The sequence below is a fragment of the Canis lupus genome, chromosome 12 (assembly GCF_003254725.2).
Source record: "Canis lupus dingo isolate Sandy chromosome 12, ASM325472v2, whole genome shotgun sequence".
NCBI classification, from domain to species: domain Eukaryota; kingdom Metazoa; phylum Chordata; class Mammalia; order Carnivora; family Canidae; genus Canis; species Canis lupus.
Genome location: NC_064254.1, coordinates 6,449,430 through 6,472,036, shown reverse-complemented (window position 1 = coordinate 6,472,036; position 22,607 = coordinate 6,449,430). Strand labels below are relative to the sequence as shown.

Genomic DNA, 22,607 nt, shown 5'->3' with positions numbered 1-22,607 from the left:
ATGCTTAGACTGGGGTTATAGGTTTTGAGGAAGACCATAGAGATAAAATGTCATTCTCATCATATCATACTGAAGGTATACACTCTTAACATGAATTATCACTATTGATGTTAACCTTGATCATCTGGCTGAGGCAGTGCTTGTCACGTTTCTCTTCTATAAAGTTTTTCCCCCCTTTCGTATACTGTGCTTTTTTGAAGGAAGTCACCATGCACAGCCTACACTTAAGGAGTAGGGAGTTATGCTCCACTTTCTTAAGAGCAGGGTATCTACATAAATTGCTTATAATTCTTCTGCATGGGAGGGGCACCTGGGTGGCTCAGTCAGTTAAAGCCTCTGTCTCACTCTTGGTTTCAGCTCAGGTCATGATCTCAGCATTGAGATTGAGCCCTATATCAAGCCCCACATCAGTCTCTGTGCTCAGAGGGGAATCTGCTTCCCCTTTCCTTTGGCCCCTCTCCCAGCTCATGCACTCTCTCCTTTTCTCTCTCTCTAAAATAAAGAAATCTTAAAAAAATAATAATAATTCTTCTGCATTAAGAAGAAGGGAATTTGTCTCTTCTCCCCCATTTACTTTTTGAATTGTTTATTCATATTGGTATGGACTCATGGATACTTATTTTATACTTTGCTTTATAATCCAATACCACTTCATTTTGTTGCTAAAATTGTTCCTACTTTGGCTACATTGTCCCTTTGACATACTTCCATCATTGTGCTTTATAGAGCATATTACTTTCTGGCCCAAGATGCCCTAGATCTAGATTCAGTCATTTCTCCAAGGAGCCCTGCTTCCTTTTACTGGGAAATGGTATTAGAAACCAAGATCTAGACACTAAGTGTGTTTGTTGCCACTGGAATCTTACTGCTTCTAGGTTCTCTCCGCTGACAGGGAAGTAAATATTTCAATGAATACTACTCCTCTATATCCACATATCTGTGAATGTTAATAGTGTATGTATGCATTTATATGTAACACATATATCTCCATTGGTAAGCTGAATGTGTGCATACTAAAGTCTTATAACTCTAATGTGTTACTACCTGGCACCTGGATCATTCTAGCCATCCCCCACTCTTGCTTATTTGTAACCTTCCACTCTAAAAACTGAAAAGCCTGGATCCCACCATATGCCATCCATTTATTTAATCGTCATTTCCAGTACACATACAGTGTTTTCAGAATTGTTAACCCATATACCCATGGGAAACACTTTTTCAACTAGAGTACACTACTTATGCACAAGTCTCTGACTTTGAGTCTTACAGACTTTACTCATTTCCAAAGTTACTTAGGTCAGCACCCTTTTCCCTACCCCCTTCAAAGAGATTATTTCATAGTTAGATTCTTTTGTCCCAGTCTGCTTTCTATCTAGGATCCCCTGACCTCCTACAATGATCTTTTACAATTCATATACATTAAGGCTCACTTTGTAATGTGAAGTTCCACGAGTTTTGGCATGTGCATAGTATTATAGTATCATACAGTATAGTTTCATTGCCCTAAAGTCTTTTGTGCTTCATCTACTTGACCCTCTCCCACCCCCATACCTTGTTTTATTTAACAACATATCCTGGAGATCACTCCATAGCAATATAGATCTATATTACACCTTCCTCTTTACAGCTGTGTATTACTCCACTGTGCAGATATACCATTGTTTCTTCAACCAATCATTGAATGATATACAGTTTGGCTCTGTCCAGTGTTTCATTATCACAAATGGCCCTACGATGAGGTAGTAAGTACCATTTATGAATATTTATTATATGCTTTTCAAATATTATCTTACTTAATCCTCACTACCATTCTGCAAGATATCCCTACTTACCTATGAGGAACCTGAGACTACTGGGTTGCCCAAGGTCTCCTCGCCATGAGCTTCTTGAGAGTTATGTCTTATTTTCAATTGTATTCCTGACATTTTTATTGACTTAATAAATGTAACTCAACTAGTAAACGGCAGTACTGGGAACTGATGGCAGGGCTGTGAGCTCGGACCTATGAAGCCCTCAAGACTGCACTCATTACAGCCCAGCAGTGGTCTCTAAGGTGGAATGGCCATACTCCAGGAAGTACACAAATGACCTATTTGCTTGAGGGAAGAATATATTAGGATAGCTAGTTATGTTTTTATCCTATCCTTTTTTAAAAAGTCCACTTTTATGGATATTTTATACTTATATAAAAGGAGGATATATATAGATATGAATAAATAAATATGATTATATTGGGCTGTATCCTCAGCCCTTCTTTTGTTGCAAAGAGTGCAAGAGCAAAAGAGTTTGGAGATACTGCCTTCTAAGATTTGGGAATTTTTTTTAACTCCTCCTCCCCTGCTTACTCCCTTAATATAGTGAATCTCAACCAGGAGCAATTTTGCCCTTTCCTCCCCAGGACATTTACCAATATCTGGGAGCATTTTTTATTGTTATGACAGGGGCAGGGGTACTATTGGCATCTAGTGAGAAGCAGCCAGGGATGCTGCAAAACATCCTATAAATCACAGGACAACCCCACAACAAGCATTATCCAGTCCAAAATGACAACAGTGGTAAGGTTGGGAAATGTTGCATTATACCCATCTCAAGAGTAGAAAAATGGAGGGGAAGAGAGAGAACAGGATGCAGAAAAGGAAGGGTGTTATCTGTGTCTGTGGATCAGACACTTGTCTCATTACGTATGCTCAATTGACGTGAATTGAATAGAGCTGAGGAATGTTAGAAAGAGTTGACAGTGGGAAGGCTTGTGAAGTGGGAAAGGAAAGCAGGAAGAGGAGGAGAAAGCACAGGACAAGAAGAAGGAAGGGAAATGGAGGAGAGAACTATGGAAAGGAAGTGGGGCAGATGGCCTTCCAAGATAATTATAAGATCCCCCAGCCGACATACTCTTACAACGTGATACTGATGCTCCTCCCATTTGGAGATGGCATCGACATTTCCTCCCCTGGAATCTAGGTGGGCATGTGACACCAGCAGAAGTGATATCATGCCATCATAGATTATACAGCTTCCACTCAGCCTTTTTGGGATGCTCTTGGAACGCAGTCCCCACAAGGATGTGGAAAGAACACACACCTGAAGAGGTGACATATAGATGTTCTGACCAACAGCTCCAGTTGAGGTCTTAACTGATTCCCAGTGTCAACTGCCAGACATAGGAAGGAAGGTGGCCCTAGATAGATAGCAATCCCCAATAGTGAACCATCCCTAGCCTCTGAGTCTTTCCAGACCTATTCCTGCAAAGGATATTCCTGAATTGTCATCCCTGTCGTGCCCCACCTGAGTTCCTTACCCAGAGTCTGTGAGCGCAATACAGTGGCTGCACTAAACCACTTAGTTTTGGGGTAGTTTGTGCTATAGCAATACAGAACTAGAACAGGAAAGGTGTTGGGGGAGGGTGGCCGGACAGTCATTGGTTATCTGTTCTGCATTAGTTAGGGTAATACTAGCTGCTGTAAGATACAAGCCCCAAGTTTCAGTGGTTGAGCACAAAAGAAGTTTATTTCTTATATACTTGTCTAGTGTAGTGTTCCTGATTGGTGGATAGCCTTTCATTGAGTCATTCAGGAACTGAGACTTCTTTTACCCTGTGGCTTCTCTCTTCCCCAGGGCTTGCAGTCCTTTGCATCTACAAAGCAAAACAGGGGAAGACAGAATGAAGAAGGCACACCTGCTTTTTAACTGTCTTGTCCCCAAAGTGACATACATTCCCTCTGTTCACATTTTCTTGGAGAGAACTTGTCACATAATCCCACCCAACTCCAAGAAAGGTCGGGAAATGTAATCCCTGGTTGATCAGCCAGTTCCCAGAAACTATCCTATGGAAAGGGAAGCATGAATTTTAGTGGACAGTGAGCTGTTTCTGGCAGACTTTAGAACTCAAGCTTATGAATTAAAATGATCATGACAAAGCTTTCTCTTCTTCTTCCTCTTTCCCATTTCCTTTCTTTTTATCTCCCTGGAACAGAGGTGCGGTATAAGGAAGGAGTACAAGGGATCTCATTTTGCTTGCTCTGTGGCTTTCATGTAAGGTCAAGCCTTAATTCAGTGGGAAACCAGAAGCTACTATGGCATGGTGGAGAGGTATGTGGAGTTCAGAGCCAGGTTGCCTGAGTTCAAATCCTAGCTCTGCTACTTATTAGATATGAGACCTTGGGCAAGATACGTGACTTCTTCAAACTTCACCTTCCCCACTTATAAGATAAGGGTGATGAAAAGGATAACATCAACTTACAGGACTGTTAGGAAGATTAGTCTGGTGAATTCCTGTAAGATAGCTTTGCTTGGTACACAGTAAGTACCCAAGAACTGTTAGCTACTATTGTAGAAGAATGGAGTGTCAGCTTCTGCAGAAGCCACCTCCTGCAGGTATAACATCTCTCTCCCTATGCCTTCTCTATGTTCTCTTGTCTAAGACATGAAAACAAGATGTCTTCTCCTCTTTAAATTGGTTTATTATAAAGTTAGAAATCCCTTCAATCAAGTTTAGACTTCTGTTACCCATCTCCAAGCAAGATGGGTTTTTAAAAATGTCTAAAGCAAATAGTTCCCTCTGTGAACAAGGGCTGATCCATTTTGGGGGCACAGCTCTGCCTGTTGATTTGAAGCATGGTTCCCCACCGTGAGGTTCAATAAGGGTGAGGCAGAATTTTTTTTATTATGTTTTCAAAAGATTGAGCAAAGAAAGGGATCTTGATGTAGCATCTCAAGCAGAGTCCTGTGTTTCTCCTTCAGTACTCTCTAATCCTGAGATCACAGACCAAGTTTTCAATAGACTGCTGCCTTTAGTCATCTTGGAGGAGGGGTGGGCAGTGAATACACAGATGGGTTCTCTAGACTTGGAGAATTCAGGGTGTCTGGGGGGAGGTAAGATCCCAGATGGAGTGATCCAGCCTCTGTGTAGGGGTGGGGCAGCGGGGTTGATGCCTCCACATTCTCATTCACTCAACCTTTTATCTTACTTTACCATCTCTTCTCTGCCCACTCCCAAATGTAGACTCTGTGCTGAAAGAATCAGGGAAAGATGCCTTTCATTTTTCAAAGGAAACTGTTTTAGAAAACCAGAAGTAGGGGATCCCTGGGTGGCTCAGCGGTTTAGCGCCTGCCTTTGGCCCAGGGCGTGATCCTGGAGTCCCGGGATCGGGATCGAGTCCCCCGTCAGGCTCCCAGCATGGAGCGTGCTCCTCCCTCCTCCTGTGTCTCTGCCTCTCTCTCTCTCTGTCTATCATAAAATAAATAAAGAAAACTTAAAAAAAAAAGAAAACCAGAAGTAACTGAGGAGGGAAAAGGGGACCATCTGCTTTAGACAGCTTGTGTATTATTAAGTGCTATTTTGTGTAAACATAGCGTTCTAAGTATACGGTTGTAAGATATTTCTGAAACCTTTATAGAAAAAGTTTATTACATTTTGGAAGTGCTTATAATGAGTCATCAAGTTCACTGTATTCTGGTGGTAACTTAGTAATAAAGGTGGATTTTTCACTAGGTGAAAGTAGTGTTGTAGGGAACTGCCACATTCCTTTTTGGTTGGGGCTCTGGCTGTTTGAGCATACATATCCTTTAACTTGCCAAGGATCAGTACCCACTTCAAATATTTATTACCCTTATGATTTTTATTGCGGGGGAGAGGAAGGGAGGAAAGGAGGAGGTAGGCAAGACAGAGGGAAAGAAGGCAGTGGGAATCAGGTTATCAATAATTACTGCCTTGTTTTCTTCTCCTTATAGAGTTGACTTCAGGCTGTTTATTTTGCAAGTAATACATGGTATCAGGTGCCTAACATAAAATAGGCTTGGGGTGACTTACAATCGAATCCTATCACTCTGAGTTGGCTATTTTTGGACTGCAAAAAACCCCACAAAAATCCCTAATTCGATTCACCTTTGTCTAGGGTTGGGGGAAGGGAGGAGGAAGTGGGAATGTTTCTCACATGGAGAACCTTGAATTCTATAATCCAGGGTTATAACGCAATTCTCATCACATTTTTTTGACTTACAAATTTACTGCATTATCAGCTGTGGTATTTATTATTCAAGACTTGTTGAAACGTGCTCAAGTTTATTTCAGCTAGCAGCAGGCTTAGCTCACCCATTTCAATAACATGAAGAGCTGTGTTTTTCAAATTCAAGTTAATACTCAGTAATGAGGGCACCTGGGTGGCTCAGTGGTTGAGCATCTGCCTTTGGCTCAGGTTGTGATCCAAGGGTCCTGGGATCGAGTCCTGCATCGGGCTCCTCGCAGGGAACCTGCTTTTCCCTCTGCCTGTGTCTCTGCCTCTGTGTGTGTGTGTCTCATAAATAAATAAAATCTTAAAAAGAAACCCTCAGTAATGAGTCTTGATTAGCATTTTTGAAAAATGCAATAGAACAGGTTATAGGCCACCACACCAAGGAAGAGTACACACTGTGAAATGTTCATATTTGTGTGTCTGTGTTGGTGTACTGGGCTCGGTGTGCAACATATTTTTTACTGTATGTTGTGACAAAAATGTTTGGAGGATTTCTAGTGCTAGGCAAGATGGAGTAAGCCCACTGCAGTCTCTCTTTGCCACTAAAGATGACTTAAAATGCTGGACAAAATATGCCTGAGAACTCTGAAAAGAAAACAAGCAGGCAAATTAGGGAGGGAGTCAAAGCTTAAAGAAGCTATCCATAGGGGGTGAGTTTCTCAAAATTTTTCCAGTTTTTCTCTCACAGCTTTGACTTCAGAGGAGGTCCCAGTTAAGGTTCACAGCAGCAGAGGTAGCAAAAACTGAAAGAAACCTAAAAGAAAACAAATCTTGTTTCTTCTCTACTCGCAACAATTCTGACCAAATGTGTGGGGTTTTTTTCCCCTCATCAACCGATTCTCTAGCTCTCTGGATGCCAACCGCATGTCCTACCACTCATTTCTGACGCTACCTGGAGCTAGCACAGAACCCACAGGATCAGGGCTAAGTCTCCCCAAACTGTCCCTACTTCAGATGCCAGTCATCTACCCCAGGTTGTCACTTGTATATTGACCAACTGGCTACAAATTGGGGCACTCCCATAACCCCTTCCTCAGGTTTGATAATGTGCCACAAAATGGCTCACAGAACTCCAAGAAACACTTACATTTACTGGTCTATCATAAAGGAACATCTAGATGAAGTACATAAGGTGAGGTCTGGAAGGGTCCCGGGTTTAGGTGCTTTTGTCCCTGTGGAGTTGGGGTGCATCATTCTTCCTTGCACATAGATGTGTTCACCAGCCCAGAAACTCTGTGAACCTCTTTGGTAAAGGTTCTGAAGGGAGGTTTCATCACGTAGCCATAACTGATTATTTACTCAATCTCCAGTCCCTTTCCCCTCCCCAGAGGATGGGGATGGGGCCAAAAGTTCCAAGCTTATGGTGATGGCTTAACCTTTCTGATAACCAGCCCCCCAACTTGAAGCTATCCAGGAGCTCACCATGAGTCGCCTCCAAAGATGAGGAGGTGAACAAAAGATGCTCCTATCACTCAGGGAATTCCAAGGGTTTTAGGAGCTCTGTGTTGGAGACCGGGGGCAGAAACCAAATATATATTCCTTATTATGTTACAAACCACATCTCTCTAACCAGATGGCTTAGGAAGTGTCTCTGAGAGCCAGAGCCAGAGAGTTGTGGGGGGAATTACAATTAATTTTTTCTCCCTCCCAGACCTGCCCCAAGGGCAGGAATCAATTGTGCAGCAGTGTCAGCACTAGTATGGCAGCAGAGAAACACCATAATTCTGGCTGACTAGGAAACAGAGTACTGGTGAGCCAGAGAGTATAAGGGGAATCTCAGGGAAAAGCCAGCTACAGAAGGGGAGGCCAACTCTGTGTATGAACTGGCATAACGTTTTGCATTGTCAGGATAAACCCAAAGCAGCGTGGCAATGGCCCACAGAAGTTGAGAGAGAACTTGCAGTTTGAACCTAACTGGGTTGATTGCCTACTAAAACAATACAAAACAAAATGAAGTCTGTGTTTTCGAGAGCAGAGATCAGCAAACTTCTTCCATAAAAGGCCAGATAGGAAATATTTTAGGCTTTGTGGGCCATACAGTCTAGCACGACCACTTAACTCTGCTGTTGTGGTGTAAAAGCTGCCAAAGACAAGATGTAAATAAATAGCATTGCTGTGTTTCAATGAAACTTTATTTATGAAAAGAGGAGGGGGATTGGATTTGACCCAGGAGCAACAGTTTGCTGACCCTTGCTCCTTGCTCTAGAGTATTTTTAAATAAGACCTGAATTCTCACATGTAACATTCAAAATGTCCAGGATACAATCCAAAATTACTCAACACCCAAAGACCTAGAAAAGGGTGATCCGTTTTTAGAGGAAAGACAATTGAAAGATGCCATCCCCAAGATGACCCAGATGTTGGAACTGCCAGACGAAAATGTAAAACAGGTATTACAACCATGCTCCATGAGGTAAAAGTAAACACACTTGAAATGAAGGAAAAAACAGTCTCAGTAGAGAAATACAAACTATAAAAAAGAATCAAATGGAAATGCTAGAACCAAAAACCAATATCTGAAATAAAAATTCACTGTGTGGGCTTAATAGTAGAATGGAGATGACAGAAAAGGAGTCAATGAACTTAATGATGGATGAGGAGAAAGCCCCTAGTCTGAAGAACAGAAAGGAAAAAAGTGAATAAATCAGATTTTGAGGAACTATAGGTCCAACATTCATATCACTGGAGTCTAAAAGGAGTGAGATTGGTACAGAAAAGTATTTGAAGAAATAATCACTGAGAGCTTCTCAAATTTGATGAAAGACATAAAATTATATATTCAAGAAACTCAAACCCAAACAGAATACAATCCCCCCCAAAAAAAACACAACTCCACAAACAAAAGCCCACACTCAGATATACAAACTTCTGAAACCCAAAGTAAAAGAAAAAAATCTAAAAAGCAGTCTGAGAAAAACATGGTGGTTCCTCAAAATATCAAAAATAGAATACCCCACTTATGGGTATACACCCAAAATAATTGAAAATAAGGTCTTTGATAGTTATTAAAGATTTATTTAATTTTGAGAGAGTGCTCGTGTGCATGTGAGCAGGGGGAGGGGCAGAGGAAGAGGGAGAGAAGCAGACTCTATGCTGAGTGCACATAGCCAGATGCAGGGCTCGATCCCAAAATCCTGATATCACAACCTAAGCTGAAATCAAGAGTCCGACACTCAGCCGACTGAGCCACCCAGGAGGCCCTCTAAGTGATATTTATATACCCATGTTCATAACATTATTCTCAAAAGCCAAAAAATGGAACCCAACTGATCAACAGATGGATGGAAACAAAGTATGGTGTGTGTGTGTTGGAATATTATTCAGCCTTAAAAAATGGAAGGAAATTCTGATATAGGCCACAAATTGAATGAACCCTGAGGACATTATGCTAAGTGAAATAAGCCAGTCCAAAAAGACAAATACTGTATTATTCCACTTATGTAAGTTGCCTAGAGTAGTCAAATTCCTGGAGATACAAAGTAGAATGAATGGCGGTTGCCAGGGGCCATATGGAGGAGGAGATAGGGAGCTGTTGTTTCAGGGGTACAGAGTTCTAGTTTTGCAGGTTGAGTTCTGGAGATGGGTGATGGTGCTGGTTGCCTGACAATAGGAATACACTGAACACAACTGAACTGTACACTTCGAAGTGATTAAGATGGCAAACTTTATGTTATGTACATACTGCCATGACTTTTATTATTTTTAAAAGATTTTTTTATTATTTTTAGAAGACTTTATTTGTTTATTCATGAGAGACACACAGAGAGAAGCAGAGGCACAGGCAGAGGGAGCAGCAGGCTGCTTCCTTTTTCTTTGTCCCCTTTATCCATTCTGTTGCTTGGCAAGTGGATGCAGTGGCTGGAGTGCTAGTTGCTCTCTTCCCGTGAAGACCTAGAGAAGGAGTCCAGGTTCCTAAAGACTGTGAATCAGACCCATCATGCTAGCCCTGGGTGGCCTACTTTTGGGCTTTCATGGGAGGGAGAATTAATTTCCTTTGGCTTTTTGTTTAAGATTTTACTTATTTGAGAGAGAGAGAGAGAGCACAGCCAGGTGCTCCAGGTGGAGGGCCAGAGGGAGAGGGAGAAGCAAACTCCCTGTTGAGCGCAGAGCCCCTTATGGGGCTGGGTCTCCATCCCAGGACCCTGAGATCATGACCTGAGCTGAAGTCAGACACTTGACTGAATGAATGAACCACCCAGGTGCCTGGTAAATTCCTCTGTCGTGTAAGCCACGATTATTTTTTGGTTTGTGCTGCATGTTGCTGAATGTAATCCTAATATAGATCCTGATTACTGAAACTAAGCAACACTCTCAAAGGAGTCATAGGAAGAAGTTCTGGGTGAAGAAACCATTCAAGTGTTTATCACAGGGCTTGCTTGGCACGTGGCAAGGTACTCTATAAATGTCAGTGGTTAGGTCCCATGTTCATTTTTGTATTTTCTGCAGGATCCATCACAGAGTAGATGCTCAGTCCTCTGTGACTGCCTGGTGATTTTCTGTTGATCTCCTGCTTGCCCCACAGAGGACTTGTCCCCTAACCCTTACTAATACCAGCAAGAAAAACCCGAGGAATGGGGACCCCTTTGGTTCCAGGTTATACAAATCCATGGGTGAAAAATCAGCAGTGGAGGAGGAAATACACTATTTATTTACAATTCTTTCACTTTATCCACAATTTCCATACAAACATAAAAACTAAAAAAATAAAACCACCACTTGGGAACACAGGTGTCTTTCTTTAATTAGTCCGGTTGATGGAGGGCCACAGCCCTCTCACTCTGTGAAGGAGACCATTGAGGCACACTGAGGGGGAAGAGGAGACGGTTAGGAAGAATGCCTGAGAAACAGCTCCAGATGAGAATGTAACATGCCAGCGTGGTGGAGCTTCACTGGCAAAGACTCAAAGGTATCACCCACCCGGGGACACTGACCAGCTTCTCCAGAGAATGACGGCTGCTTGCCACCATACCCCCACTGCCCCTCCACTACGGAACTCCAGAAATCAAACAGGCGCCACCCATCTCATGAGCTGGGTGGGGTATGAGGGTGACAGTGGGGGACCCTGGATGCCTCTCACTGAGAAGAGCCCCAAACCCCAGGGAGACACAGAAAACCCCTCTCCTTGGCACGGATGAGTCAGTCACAGCTTCTGTCTTGAATATGATGCTGACTTAAAACGGAAAGACAAAGGCTCTCCCCCAGCCTCCTGGGGAAAGGGAAGGGCTGAAAACATGCAGGAGGGCTTCTGCCTCTGGAGCCACCTCTCTGGGAGGCGGCTGGGCTCCAGTGAGAGGTGGGGGGGCTCTGTCCACCCCTCACGGGGAAGGAGTGGGGCAGATGCTCCACAAAGAGCTGGGGAGGGAAGAGAGGAACACTCTGAGACACTGATGCTCGGGACAGCCGCCACCGACACGCCACCGACTCTCGAAGCAGCTCCATCTGCTCGGTGGCCTGCGCTTGGCAGACTCCCACTTTTCCCCTCACCGGAGGGCACCCAGAAACCAACCTGGAGCTGCCAAACGCACCTGCCTGGCAACTTCCTCTGTGCTCGTGACCTAGATTGCTTTCACATGTTGATGCACATTATAAATATAAAATCATATCTGCTACAAAGAGGACATATATTTGTACATCTTTACCCATATACATAATAACACAATTTACACATAATATCTTGGAGTGGGTCATCATGGAAAAAGGGTTTGTAGAGGTATAAGGCCCCTTCCCCCCTCCCCTGCCCTGATCCTTCTCAAGGGACGCCTGTATACTTGGTCACCGGGGCCCTTCCCAGCTGTTTGTCATGGGGCTGGTCTGGATACGTGTAACTAAATGCTGATGGGTGTGTACACCCACATATACACACAGACGCAGGCACACACAGACATCTGGTGAGAAAAGGAAAAAGAAAATTCCTAGCCCTTGGGTGCAGGCCTCTTCCCCGAGTTAGAAGCATCAGTACCTCCATCTGAGGACAACAGTCTGAAGCTGCCCCTCACTGGCTCAGACAAGGGCAGAAGGGGAAGGGCTAGGATGGGAGGGGGCGGGGGCAGGAGTCTTGAAAACATAAGGCGTTTTTTGACCTGTGATCAAATCAAACTATGTCACAAAAAGCAACGGCATCAGTCAGGGGCCAGGAGGCGAGAGACAGTCAGCCCATGTAGGGACAAATCCCTGAGCCTTCCCCTTCTTTTGTCCAGTTTCTTTTAAAGGGGCAGACAACCCTGTACCTCCTTTCCTGTCTTCTCCCAGAGCTGGGCCCATCCACATGTCATGGAATACTGAGAGTGGTCCAAGAAACACATCCAGAGACGTGGAGTGGTGGACAGGCACGCCAGAGTTAAGACCTGGGCGGCGGATGTGAGCTTTTTACAGCAGGAGTGGTTCCTGGCCGGAGTCCACGGCTCGCACAGTGGCCACAGTGATCAGATTGCCATCAGAGATGGGGACAGTCTGGGTCCCCCTGAGGAGACAGCACCTATCGGCGGTAGTGATTAGGGGCATCAGCGAACATGTACTTTAGTCTGTACGCCTCAGCGAGAAGCAGCCCAATCTCTTCGTTGCCCCAGTGTATCGTAGGTAGGTTTTGTAGCAGCATCAGGAGACCCTGGAAGGCCAGAAAAGAAGCTTTTTATCATGCCGGTACTATAGACCAAGGGATCAGCAGGCCCTGGAAGGGGGGTCCCTTCCTTCTGGATCACACATCCCATAGGGTCAGCTCCCTCCTCCCAAGCGGCACTCAGCCCCCAACTCCCAGTTCACCTTCAGGAAGCTCTGAAAAGCCTCTGTTGATTCTCTCGTATCCACTAACACCTGCCTCTTTTAAAAATACTATAAACAGAGAACGACACCAACAAATAAAGGTATCTAAAAAGAGAAAAAAAATCACGCATCATCCAACTACACCTCTCTTTATTTTCAAGTTTTTCTTCTCAGCCTTTTTCTCACACACCTATTTCCTTAAATAGCTGTGATAATAGTTAGGATTTTTATATGCTTTTTAATCATCTCCTTTTACTATAACTTTAGTGTTTTTCCATGCAGCCTTCAAAAAATGACTATTGTCAGTGTTAGTATCCCATCATGTGGCTATACTCTAATTTACTCAACCATTTACCTTTTGTTAGATATTTGTTTCCTTAAAAAAAAACTTTATTCAAAAAAACCCCTTTATTCATATTCATAAATGTGTATCCTTTTGCATTTGCTACATTCCTCCCAATCCCAGGGTTCACTTCTAATTGTATTTATTTAGCCTCTGCCCTATTCTCCAGAGACCGCCTCAATCTACCTGTCCAGTTTATTTTCTAATGCCCATGCCTCCTCCAGCTAGGTCCATTTCAGCCGGGTTGATTTGTGCATCCATGGTTTTAATTTATGTTGTTCCTTTAACTTGGGAGACTTTCTCTTTTCTCCTCTACCTATCTCAATCCTATTCTGTTCTCAAAGCCCAGGTCCCTCAAACAGCTCCAGAGAGACAGCCTATTAAAGAGGATATTAGAATAAAAAGAGAATGAGAGGTTGTCTCTATAATTTAGGTCACTACACTGCTGCTGCTGCTACTCAGTGTTCTTTATCCATTCCCTGCCTTTTTAAAAAAGTCTATTTACTTATTTATTTTTAAGTAATCTCTACACCCAACATGGGGCTTGAACCCACAGCCCTGAGGTCAAGAGTCATGTTATAAATAGCAAGACAAAACCCAGAGACATAAGGAGACAGGCAGACTTGATTACATATAACTTCAATATGTCAAGAGGTGCCGAAGGGTGGCGCAGCGGTTTGGCGCCCGCCTTTGGCCCAGGGTGCGATCCTGGAGACCCGGGATCGAATCCCACGTCGGGCTCCGGGTGCATGGAGCCTGCTTCTCCCTCTTCCTCTGCCTGTGTCTCTGCCTCTCTCACTCTCTCTCTGTGTGACTATCATAAATAAATAAAAAAATTAAAAAAAATTTAAAAAAAAGACATAAGAAACTGACTAAAATATTTTGTAACACTTTAAAAGACAAAATGTTACCATCCGTAATCAAAAAGGAGTCCCTACAAATCAGTAAGAAATAAAGAAGAGCACCAAATAGGAAAACAGGTGAGTCATATGGAAAGGTAATGGGAAGAGTCCCCATGGCCGACCCACATGCAACGAGTATTTTAAAAACCTTGCTTTTAGCTGATCTGGACACTCCAGCAATGTTTTGTAGTTTTCAGTGTAAAGGTCTTGCATATCTTTTATGAGATTTCTGCTTTTAGAAACTTAGCTGTGCACAAAGCTGCCCGTGGCACATCACTACTATGTATGGCCAAGATGCTTAAGATCCCAATCCTGGGACAGTGTAAGCCTTGGGTTCTGCCCTAGACCACTCCTGCCCCACTTCCCAGAAAGCAGATACCAATGGAAGAGTGGAAGCAGTTATCTCAGACCATAAGATTAAAGCCGTGTGTTGAAGACGGCAGAGCAACAAGACAGAAGAAATCTGAGTCCCTGGCACTTTGGTGGCGGAACAGTAGCCCTGGACTGCTTACACTTAGACTACTTATTAAACGAGAAGTAAACAACTATCTTGTTTTAAGCCCCTGTAGTTCTAGGGTCTTGGTTACAGTAGACAAGTTTTATCATCTTAATAAACACAGGCTGTATCTATCAAAACTAGAAATGCACATGGGCTTTGATCCAGCAACTCTACCTCTGTCTCCCTGTCTTTAGGAAATATTCACACTCCCCCACAAAGGTCTTCACTGCATGCACCACTGCTTCAAACAGCGGGGGTTATCCACATCATGATATACATGGCAGCACACAGAACAAATGAAGGAGAAGGACATGCGCCGAGGTGGAAAGATAATTAAGACATTTTTAGGAGTGAAAAAAAAAAAAAGCATTGTAGAAAAATACTTATATAATGACCCCCCTTAGGTAAATAAGAAAACACAATATATTTCTATATGTATACAAAAAATCTAGAAGATGAGGAGGTAAACTATTAACCATGGTTACCTTCAGCGACAAGAGACTTTCACATTTTTCCCATTACACTTCTGTATCATTTGAGCAACCCTGTGTTTTCAATTTTTACAATGAAATTTTTTGAAAAAGATTTATTCATTCATTCCAGAGAGAAAGAGAGAGCGAGGGAGTGCATGGGGGCAGGCCGAGGGAGAGAATGTCAAGCAGGCTCCCTGCTGAGCAGAGACGGGGAAGGGACTCTTATCTTAGGATCCTGAGCTCGTGACCTGAGCCAAAACCAAGAGTTGGATGCTCAACTGACTAAGCCACCCAGGAGCCCCAACTATACAGTTTTTATATATTACTTATACAGCAGGGATCCCTGGGTGGCGCAGCGGTTTGGCGCCTGCCTTTGGCCCAGGGCACGATCCTGGAGACCCGGGATCGAATCCCACATCTGGCTCCCGGTGCATGGAGCCTGCTTCTCCCTCTGCCTGTGTCTCTGCCTCTCTCTCTCTCTCTCACTGCGTGCCTATCATAAATAAAATAAAATAAAATAAATTACTTATACAGCAGAACATTCTGTGGTGGTTTTGTATAGTAACAAGTAAAAAAGCAAAAAATAAATTACTTGTAACTTCGTAATCAAGAGGATTACTTTTAAGCATTCTAGCATATTTCCTTCTGAAACTCCTTTTTCTGCACATTTTCCATAGTTGAAACATTTTCTCTATATAATTTTGAATCTGTTTAGCATTTATCATAAACATTTCCTCTAATATTAAAAACTCCTCATAGGTACTTTCTTGGCCAAAGAATTTCTCATGATGCAGATATACCATAATTTACATCTTCCTGTTTTGAGTACTTAATTATTTCTGGTTTTTCATTATAATGAAATTATAACGAATGCCTTGTGCATAGAGCCATATTTTAGATTATTTCCTTGGAGCTGAATTCCTAGGAATGAAATTACTATGTTAAAGAATACAAACATTTTAAAGGTACTTAACACTCATTCAGAAAATGCATTCCAGAAAAATGCTCATTTCCCTAGATCTCCACCAGCACTGCATACTCTTAACAAACACATTTTGTTCATTGTAAACCTCTTTCCTGAGATCTCGAAGCCTCAGTACAGAACTCAAAAGCCTTAAGTCAAAATGGTCGTGAGCTCACGGGAAGAACACAATGAGAAAGGAATCACGCTACACGCTTCTCTATGTATGTTCATACTCCTCTCCCCCACCCATCTTGGTGGCTGGCATCCACTTTAAATTTCCCAAACCCTGCAGGTAACCACCCCTTACCACTGCATTCTTGTTACTGATATTCATTCAACCAGATTCATTACTCAGCTAGTTACTGATATTCACTCAACCCACCCAGATACTACCTTTGCTTTTAAAAATGCTGTCAGCTAATCTAAACATCTCTGGAGGGTGCTTTTCTCATGGTTAACAATTCTCCTGGGTTGTCTTGGTCTGTTCTATGTCTACCTTGTTTTTTGTTTTTGTTTTTAATCTAAACTTTTAAAAAAATGTTGCCCTTGTAATGCAACTATTCTAATTTGATCCTCACCTTTTCTGTACTTCAGACTCTTTGGCTATCTGGAGAAGCCTATGGATCCCTTCTCAGAATGATGGTTTTAAATACATAAAACACACAATATCACAAAGAAGACCAGTTAAATTGAAACAATTATTAAAATATTTTTACACAGATTTATGATACCATCATAGATGTGCTTTATTAATATATTCTAGAATAAGATCTAATGGCAGATTAAATACCATTATTTCAAAGTAGTTGTGAACACAAACAATGTTGAGATATCTGTAACAACTTCATAGGATATGTAAATTTCTGCAATTAGTGACAAAAGTAGGTACTGCACATATTACTGTGCTTTCTTGGCTACATTCATCATTGTTGGAAATGCTACTTTGAGTTTGGGGTTATTGGAAATAAAGATGATATTATGTTTCCATTCATTTCTAGGGGTCCTCTGACTTCTTTTTCTTTTTTTTTGGAGGGATCTCCTGACTTCTAAACATAGACCCTAAGTTAAAGTCCCTTGCTCTTGTAGCTTGCCCTTCTTTTGAGTCCCACCACAGCCAATAAGAATTCTTATACTTCCCTTCAGAGTAAGTTTATTTTTTAAAGATTTTGTTTATTTATTCATGACAGAGAGAGAGGAAGAGAAAGAGAGAGAGAGAGAGAGAAGCAGAGACAAGGCAGAGGGAGAAGCAGACGCCATGAAAAGAGCCCTATGCAGGACTCAATCCTGGGACCTGGGTATCATGCCCTGAGCCGAAGGCGGACATTCAACCACTGAGCAACCCAGGCTTTCCCAGAGTAAGTTTAATACCCAAATATCTATCTTAATGCTAATCTTCTATTTTTAGCTTATTCATTGGAAAACATTTCTCTCTCTCTCTCTCTGTACAATTTGCTTTTATCATTATAGAATTTCAGTCCCATTTTCAATCAACCTGCTGGGTGAGGTCAAATTGCCATCCTATTTCCTTTTTTTTAAGACTTTATTTATTTGAGAGAGAGATCATGAGCAGGGAGCCGAAGGCAGACGTATATATATATTTTTTGTATATTTTATTGGAGTTCGATTTGCCAACATATGGTATAACACACAGTGCTCATCCCGCCAAGTGCCCCCTCAGTGCCCGTCTCCCAGTCACCCCATCCCCCCGCCCACCTCCTTCCCACCACCCCTTGTTGGTTTCCCAGAGTTAGGAGTCTCTCATGTTTTATCACCTTCTCTGATATTTCCCACTCATTTTCTCTCCTTTCCCCTTTAATCCCTTTCACTATTTTTTTATATTCCCTGAATGAATGAGACCATATAATGTTTGTCTTTCTCTGATTCGAAGGCAGATACTTAACCGACTGAACCACCCAGGTGCCCTGCTATCCTATTTCTTGAGGACATACTTCACTGACTCAGAACCAACCCCTGCCCTCCATGGAAGGGGAGCTAAAGGAATGATACATGGTTAGCCTCATCCAGAACATAAGCAAAAAGATCCTGGGAACTTGCAAGCCTTAATGAAACCCTTGGGGTTTCAAGTGTTTATCCTACCTATCATCACAGCCAGCAGTTCCAACCAGGCTGCAAAAGTGAATCGACTGTAGGAACTCTTAGAAATGCTTGGGTCCAAGCTTCATCCCTGGAGTTTTGGATTCTAAAAACCTGGGTAGGACCTGGGAATAACATTTCTCCAAAGATCCCAGTAGGCAACCAGGTGTGGGGTTACCACTAGAGGGATTAAAAAGCTCTTAAAGGAAGAAAAGCATATTTGGGATGCAGACCAAACAGTGAGATCCCAAGGAAAGAAATGTCTAGATGTTACACAGACAGTGAACGACCTTTCATTAAATAAATCAAGGTAAATCTATAAAATAAAATATCTTGTAGCCAATTTGGTATTTTAATGTTTTCACAGTTTCTGTGCAACCATGTACTCATGTAATGTGTAAAAAGTACAAAAATGGGGGAAATGTAGATGTACAGTTTTTGACATGATAGAACATCCACCATATTTTGTAAAGTGATAAAAGGGGTTACAAAACAAGAGTATATAAAATGGTTGCATTAATGGTTATATACACACAGCATGTATTTATTTGTATAGATTTGCATGGAGAAATGTCTGGAAGGAAATCTATCATCTGTGTGTGGTAAGGGTTCAGGTACTTGGTCTTTTGTCCTCTTTGCTTGTCGGTAGTTCTGATTTTTCTATAACGAATACCTATGGCTGCATAATTGATTAACGATATAGGGGTAAATCTCTCTAGAAGAGAATATCCTTTGCTGGGATAGAATCAATCTATAATTTCCAAATCCTCTCACCTTGCTAGAAACCTCCAAGAAGCCTGGAAATTTAATCCTGGCCAAGTTAACACGCCTGTGCGCCCCTAGGCAGGAAGGCGCAGCATGAGGAGGCACTCTGCCACCTAGTGGCTATTCCTAGGAACTGCACCCCTTATCATGGAGCCGCATCAATGGGAAACCGGGCCCAATGCATTACCGATAAATTTGGGATAGTAGAAAAAAATTAGAAACTAAGTGGCTGGGGGAAGAAGGTATTAATCACAAATCAGGTGCTTTTATCTAGGAATAGAGAAGATATACCGTGGGGGCAGGGAATAACTGAAGATTTGCTACAAAACCAGGTCATAGGAGCACAAAGCCTGACACGCAATGGGATGAAATACAATAGTCATGACAGGACAGCTTATGGCACAAACAGCAGAGAGCAACTCCAAATTAATAGGAAGGGACCAAAGAAAAGTTGGAAATGGCTAAAATAGCAGAAAACAGCCTGACCTTGGTACCGACTGAGAATCCAGAGGATCCTAAAGGAAAAGGAGTATAGCAGAAAAGTAATTGGAGCCATGGGGGTGGAGGAAATGATAATAAGATAAATGAGCCAAAGGAGAAGGGATAGAGGTTATAACCCCATATGGAAAAGGTACAGGAGAAGCCCATTAGAGTATGTCTAATAGATGGAAGAACTTCATCCTAGATGAAGAACATCAAGGGTAATAATCATTATAGTGACAGTTATCATTTATTGAGCACTTACTATATACCAGATGGGGCTCTAAGTGCTTTACACACGTGCTCTCTTTTGACTTACTTAATCTTCACATCAACTCTACGAGATGCATAATATCACTTCCATTTTACAGATAAGGAAATTGAGGCAGAGAGATTAAGGAATTTGTCCCAGGGTCACACAGTAGTGCTGGGCTGGAATTTGAACCCAGGCACTCTGGCTCTAGAGGTAGTGCACATAACCACTATAATATACACTGCTTGCCCTGGTGTAAGAAGAGAAGTGGGGCAGGATACAGTAGGAACAAGAAGAAAGGAAGTCATAGTAGAGGCTGTTTGAAGGAGACGTGGAAGAGCTGCTTGATTTTACTCAGTGATAAGAACCAAGCACAACCAGACAGGATATGGAATGATTAACAGCAAAGAATTTAAAGACCACATAAAATATACACTATTAAGTAAGATACTGTGTGTAAAATCACTTAGCAATACTGGAACATCCTTTGCAAATGTAAAGTGTATTCAAGCATGTAAAAATATTTTCTTAGTCAAATAAGCAGCACTTTAAAATAAATCCTCCGTTTTGAAAATCAGCGAGGTAGCAAAACAATTCCCCTGGTTACAATATAAACTTCCAAAAACACGTCCTTGAATGTAAACTTTTTGAGAGTGTTCATTGGTTTTCTGCCAAAGTGCATTTAGCAAGTTTCCCATCAGAGAAGACTATGCTGTGTCCCCCTCAACAGTATGTTTTATGTCTACAGACTGTGCCCTTCCTCACGCCAGCCTGCTTTGGGTGAAAGATCTTCAGTTCCCAGGGCTCCCTGGGTAGGATTCAAACTGACAATTCACTGGATGTCTGTAAAGACGGGGCCTGCATTGGACAACGTTCTGAAATCCTACCCTCAAGTATCTGCAGGAGTGGTGGGTGGGTGCCATTGGGTTGAAGGGATTTACTTATATCTTGTTTGTTATCTAGGCCTGGGACACTTTGTAGGCTTAGCACTGTTTGCATTGAACAACTCTGGCCTGCCGCCCACCAGACACCTGCAGAATAGGAATGTCTCCAAGGTTTTCTTCTGCAGGATGAAGGCAGATTCTCAGATCAGCCGCCACTTTGGTTTAGGGTCATCAGCTGGCCCCACTGACTCCTTGTCGGTTCTCTTTTTATATGAAGGAATTCTGATTATTAGCCTTTGGAGTACCCTGCACTGTGCTTCTCAAAATCAGTTTGGAGCCAAGACCTTGTTGGCACCTGTCCAACATCCTGTGGGTCCCATGCTCTTCTGGGTTCTCAGAGATGCTGCTTTTTCTAAGATGACTTTTTAGACTGTGGGGCAGTGATGGGTAAATCCCAGGTGGGTAAATAAGTGCCTGCTCTCTCTGACTCAGGCGCACACACACCTTTCCCACTCATAGTGGAATAGTTTTCAGGCTCCCTGTGGGTTACTTAGTACAAATTTTCTTTCTTTTCTGTTTCTTTGTTTCTTTCTTTCTCTTTGTTGCTCTCTAATATAAACTAAGGGTTTATTACAAAATACAAAATGAGGGCAGCCCCAGTGGCGCAGCGGTTTAGCGCTGCCTGCAGCCCAGGGTGTGATCCTGGAGACCCCGGGATCGAGTCCCACATCGGGCTCCCTGCATGGAGCCTGCTTCTCCCTCTGCCTGTGTCTCTGTCTCTCTCTAGCTGTGTCTCTATGAATAAATAAATAAAATCTTTAAAAAAAAAATACAAAATGGTAGTTTATCAGGGGTTCAAGATAAAAAGAGGCTATAAGCCTGCCCTGGGCGAGGCTGGGGGCCAGAAGCCAGGCTCAGGAACTGGCCAAAAGTCACTGGTTTACAACCCCCTGGCAGACTATTGTTCTCCAGGATTGCTGCCAACCAGTTCTTATCTTACTGCTTGTATGCTGCGTGCTCCAAGGCATGGATCCCTGGTGTAATGTACACGTCTCTCTTGAAATGCTGGGGTAGGGATCACAAAAGCCTGACCTTGATGGACAGCATGCTATAGTGCGGGAGAGTGGGTATGAAGGCCATGGCCACCTTCTCAGGGTCACTCACCTGAAGCCAGACTTGCTGTACTACATTCAATTTTTCTAGAATCTGTGGCAGCTCTGGGACACAGATGGAGCAAATCAGATCAAAGACCCCGGGCACACTGCTCACTGGAACCTGCTTGTCCTCTTTATTCATAATTCCCAGGTATTCTCCAGAGTGCTCACAGACGAGGAGGTTGCTGGTCTCCAGTTCTCCAGGAAGCTGTTCCCACCCTGCTGCTGCCCATCACCGGGGAACTGCTGCCGACCTGTACAGGTGGTCTGTACACATTTTTTTCCCCCGAGTACCCACAATTCAGCATAACTCACGTTCTTCTACATGCACACTGTAGTTTTGATTTTTGGAAGTGTCTTCTTCTCCCTTCCAGCAACTCCTTTTGTTTTGGTCTAACTATGTGGTGGTGTGTTGACTCACAGAGGGCCTGCCACACATTCCCTCACTCACAGAACTCATTCAACAATCTCCTGTCCTGGGTTTCACCTGTTAACCTGCTTTGGGAAGCCTCTCCCAAAGTCTGACGCCCACAATCTGCCCTGATGATGTACTCTATTGCTGGATGTCAGGAATAAAAACATGTTTTCCGGTGATCGAATTCTGTGGCTCTGCAAGCTCATTTAACATTCCAGCTTCAGCCTTAGCCAAAGGGCAGGAAAGTACAGTCTCTGCTATGATTCACTGCGACTCCCTAGTTCACTCTGCTGGCCTCCTGGGGTGGGACCCAGGCATCCGTCTCCTTCCATCTCCAGAGAGCAGGCAGTGCAAGTCAAGGCCCAGACATTCCTGGGCCAGGCTCTAGGGCCGGGCTGTTGATATGATGAAGAAAGGGGGTCAAAGATTCCCCCTGATTTAGGGTCAAGCCCAGAATCAGGTTTTGCAGCACTGTCCCCTCCTACTGTGCCCCACTGCCTTCTCTCTGTCTCTTCCCTCCGCCAACACCGCAATCTCCTACCTCTACAGGGCCTTCGCTCTGGCTGCATGTCTGCTAGGAAAATTTGCCGTGGCAGATCTTTGTGCGGCTGGCT

General features: G+C 43.0%; 1 protein-coding gene across 4 annotated transcripts in view; it reads right to left on the bottom strand.

Moving 5' to 3' along the window:
• Positions 1–3,484: 3,484 nt before the first annotated feature.
• TBC1D22B (TBC1 domain family member 22B) overlaps positions 3,485–22,607 on the bottom strand; it is an 83,339-nt gene continuing 64,216 nt past the window's right edge. For 2 of the 4 annotated variants that reach the window (XM_049092553.1, XM_025418611.3), the window contains one exon: positions 10,634–12,612. In XM_049092553.1, the coding sequence (XP_048948510.1) occupies positions 12,484–12,612 (129 nt within the window). In that variant the 3' untranslated portion in view covers positions 10,634–12,483. Of the gene's footprint in view, positions 3,632–10,633; positions 12,613–12,767; positions 12,873–22,607 lie in introns of those variants that run through there. The other 2 variants (XR_003124677.3, XR_003124678.3) reach the window with 2 other exon arrangements.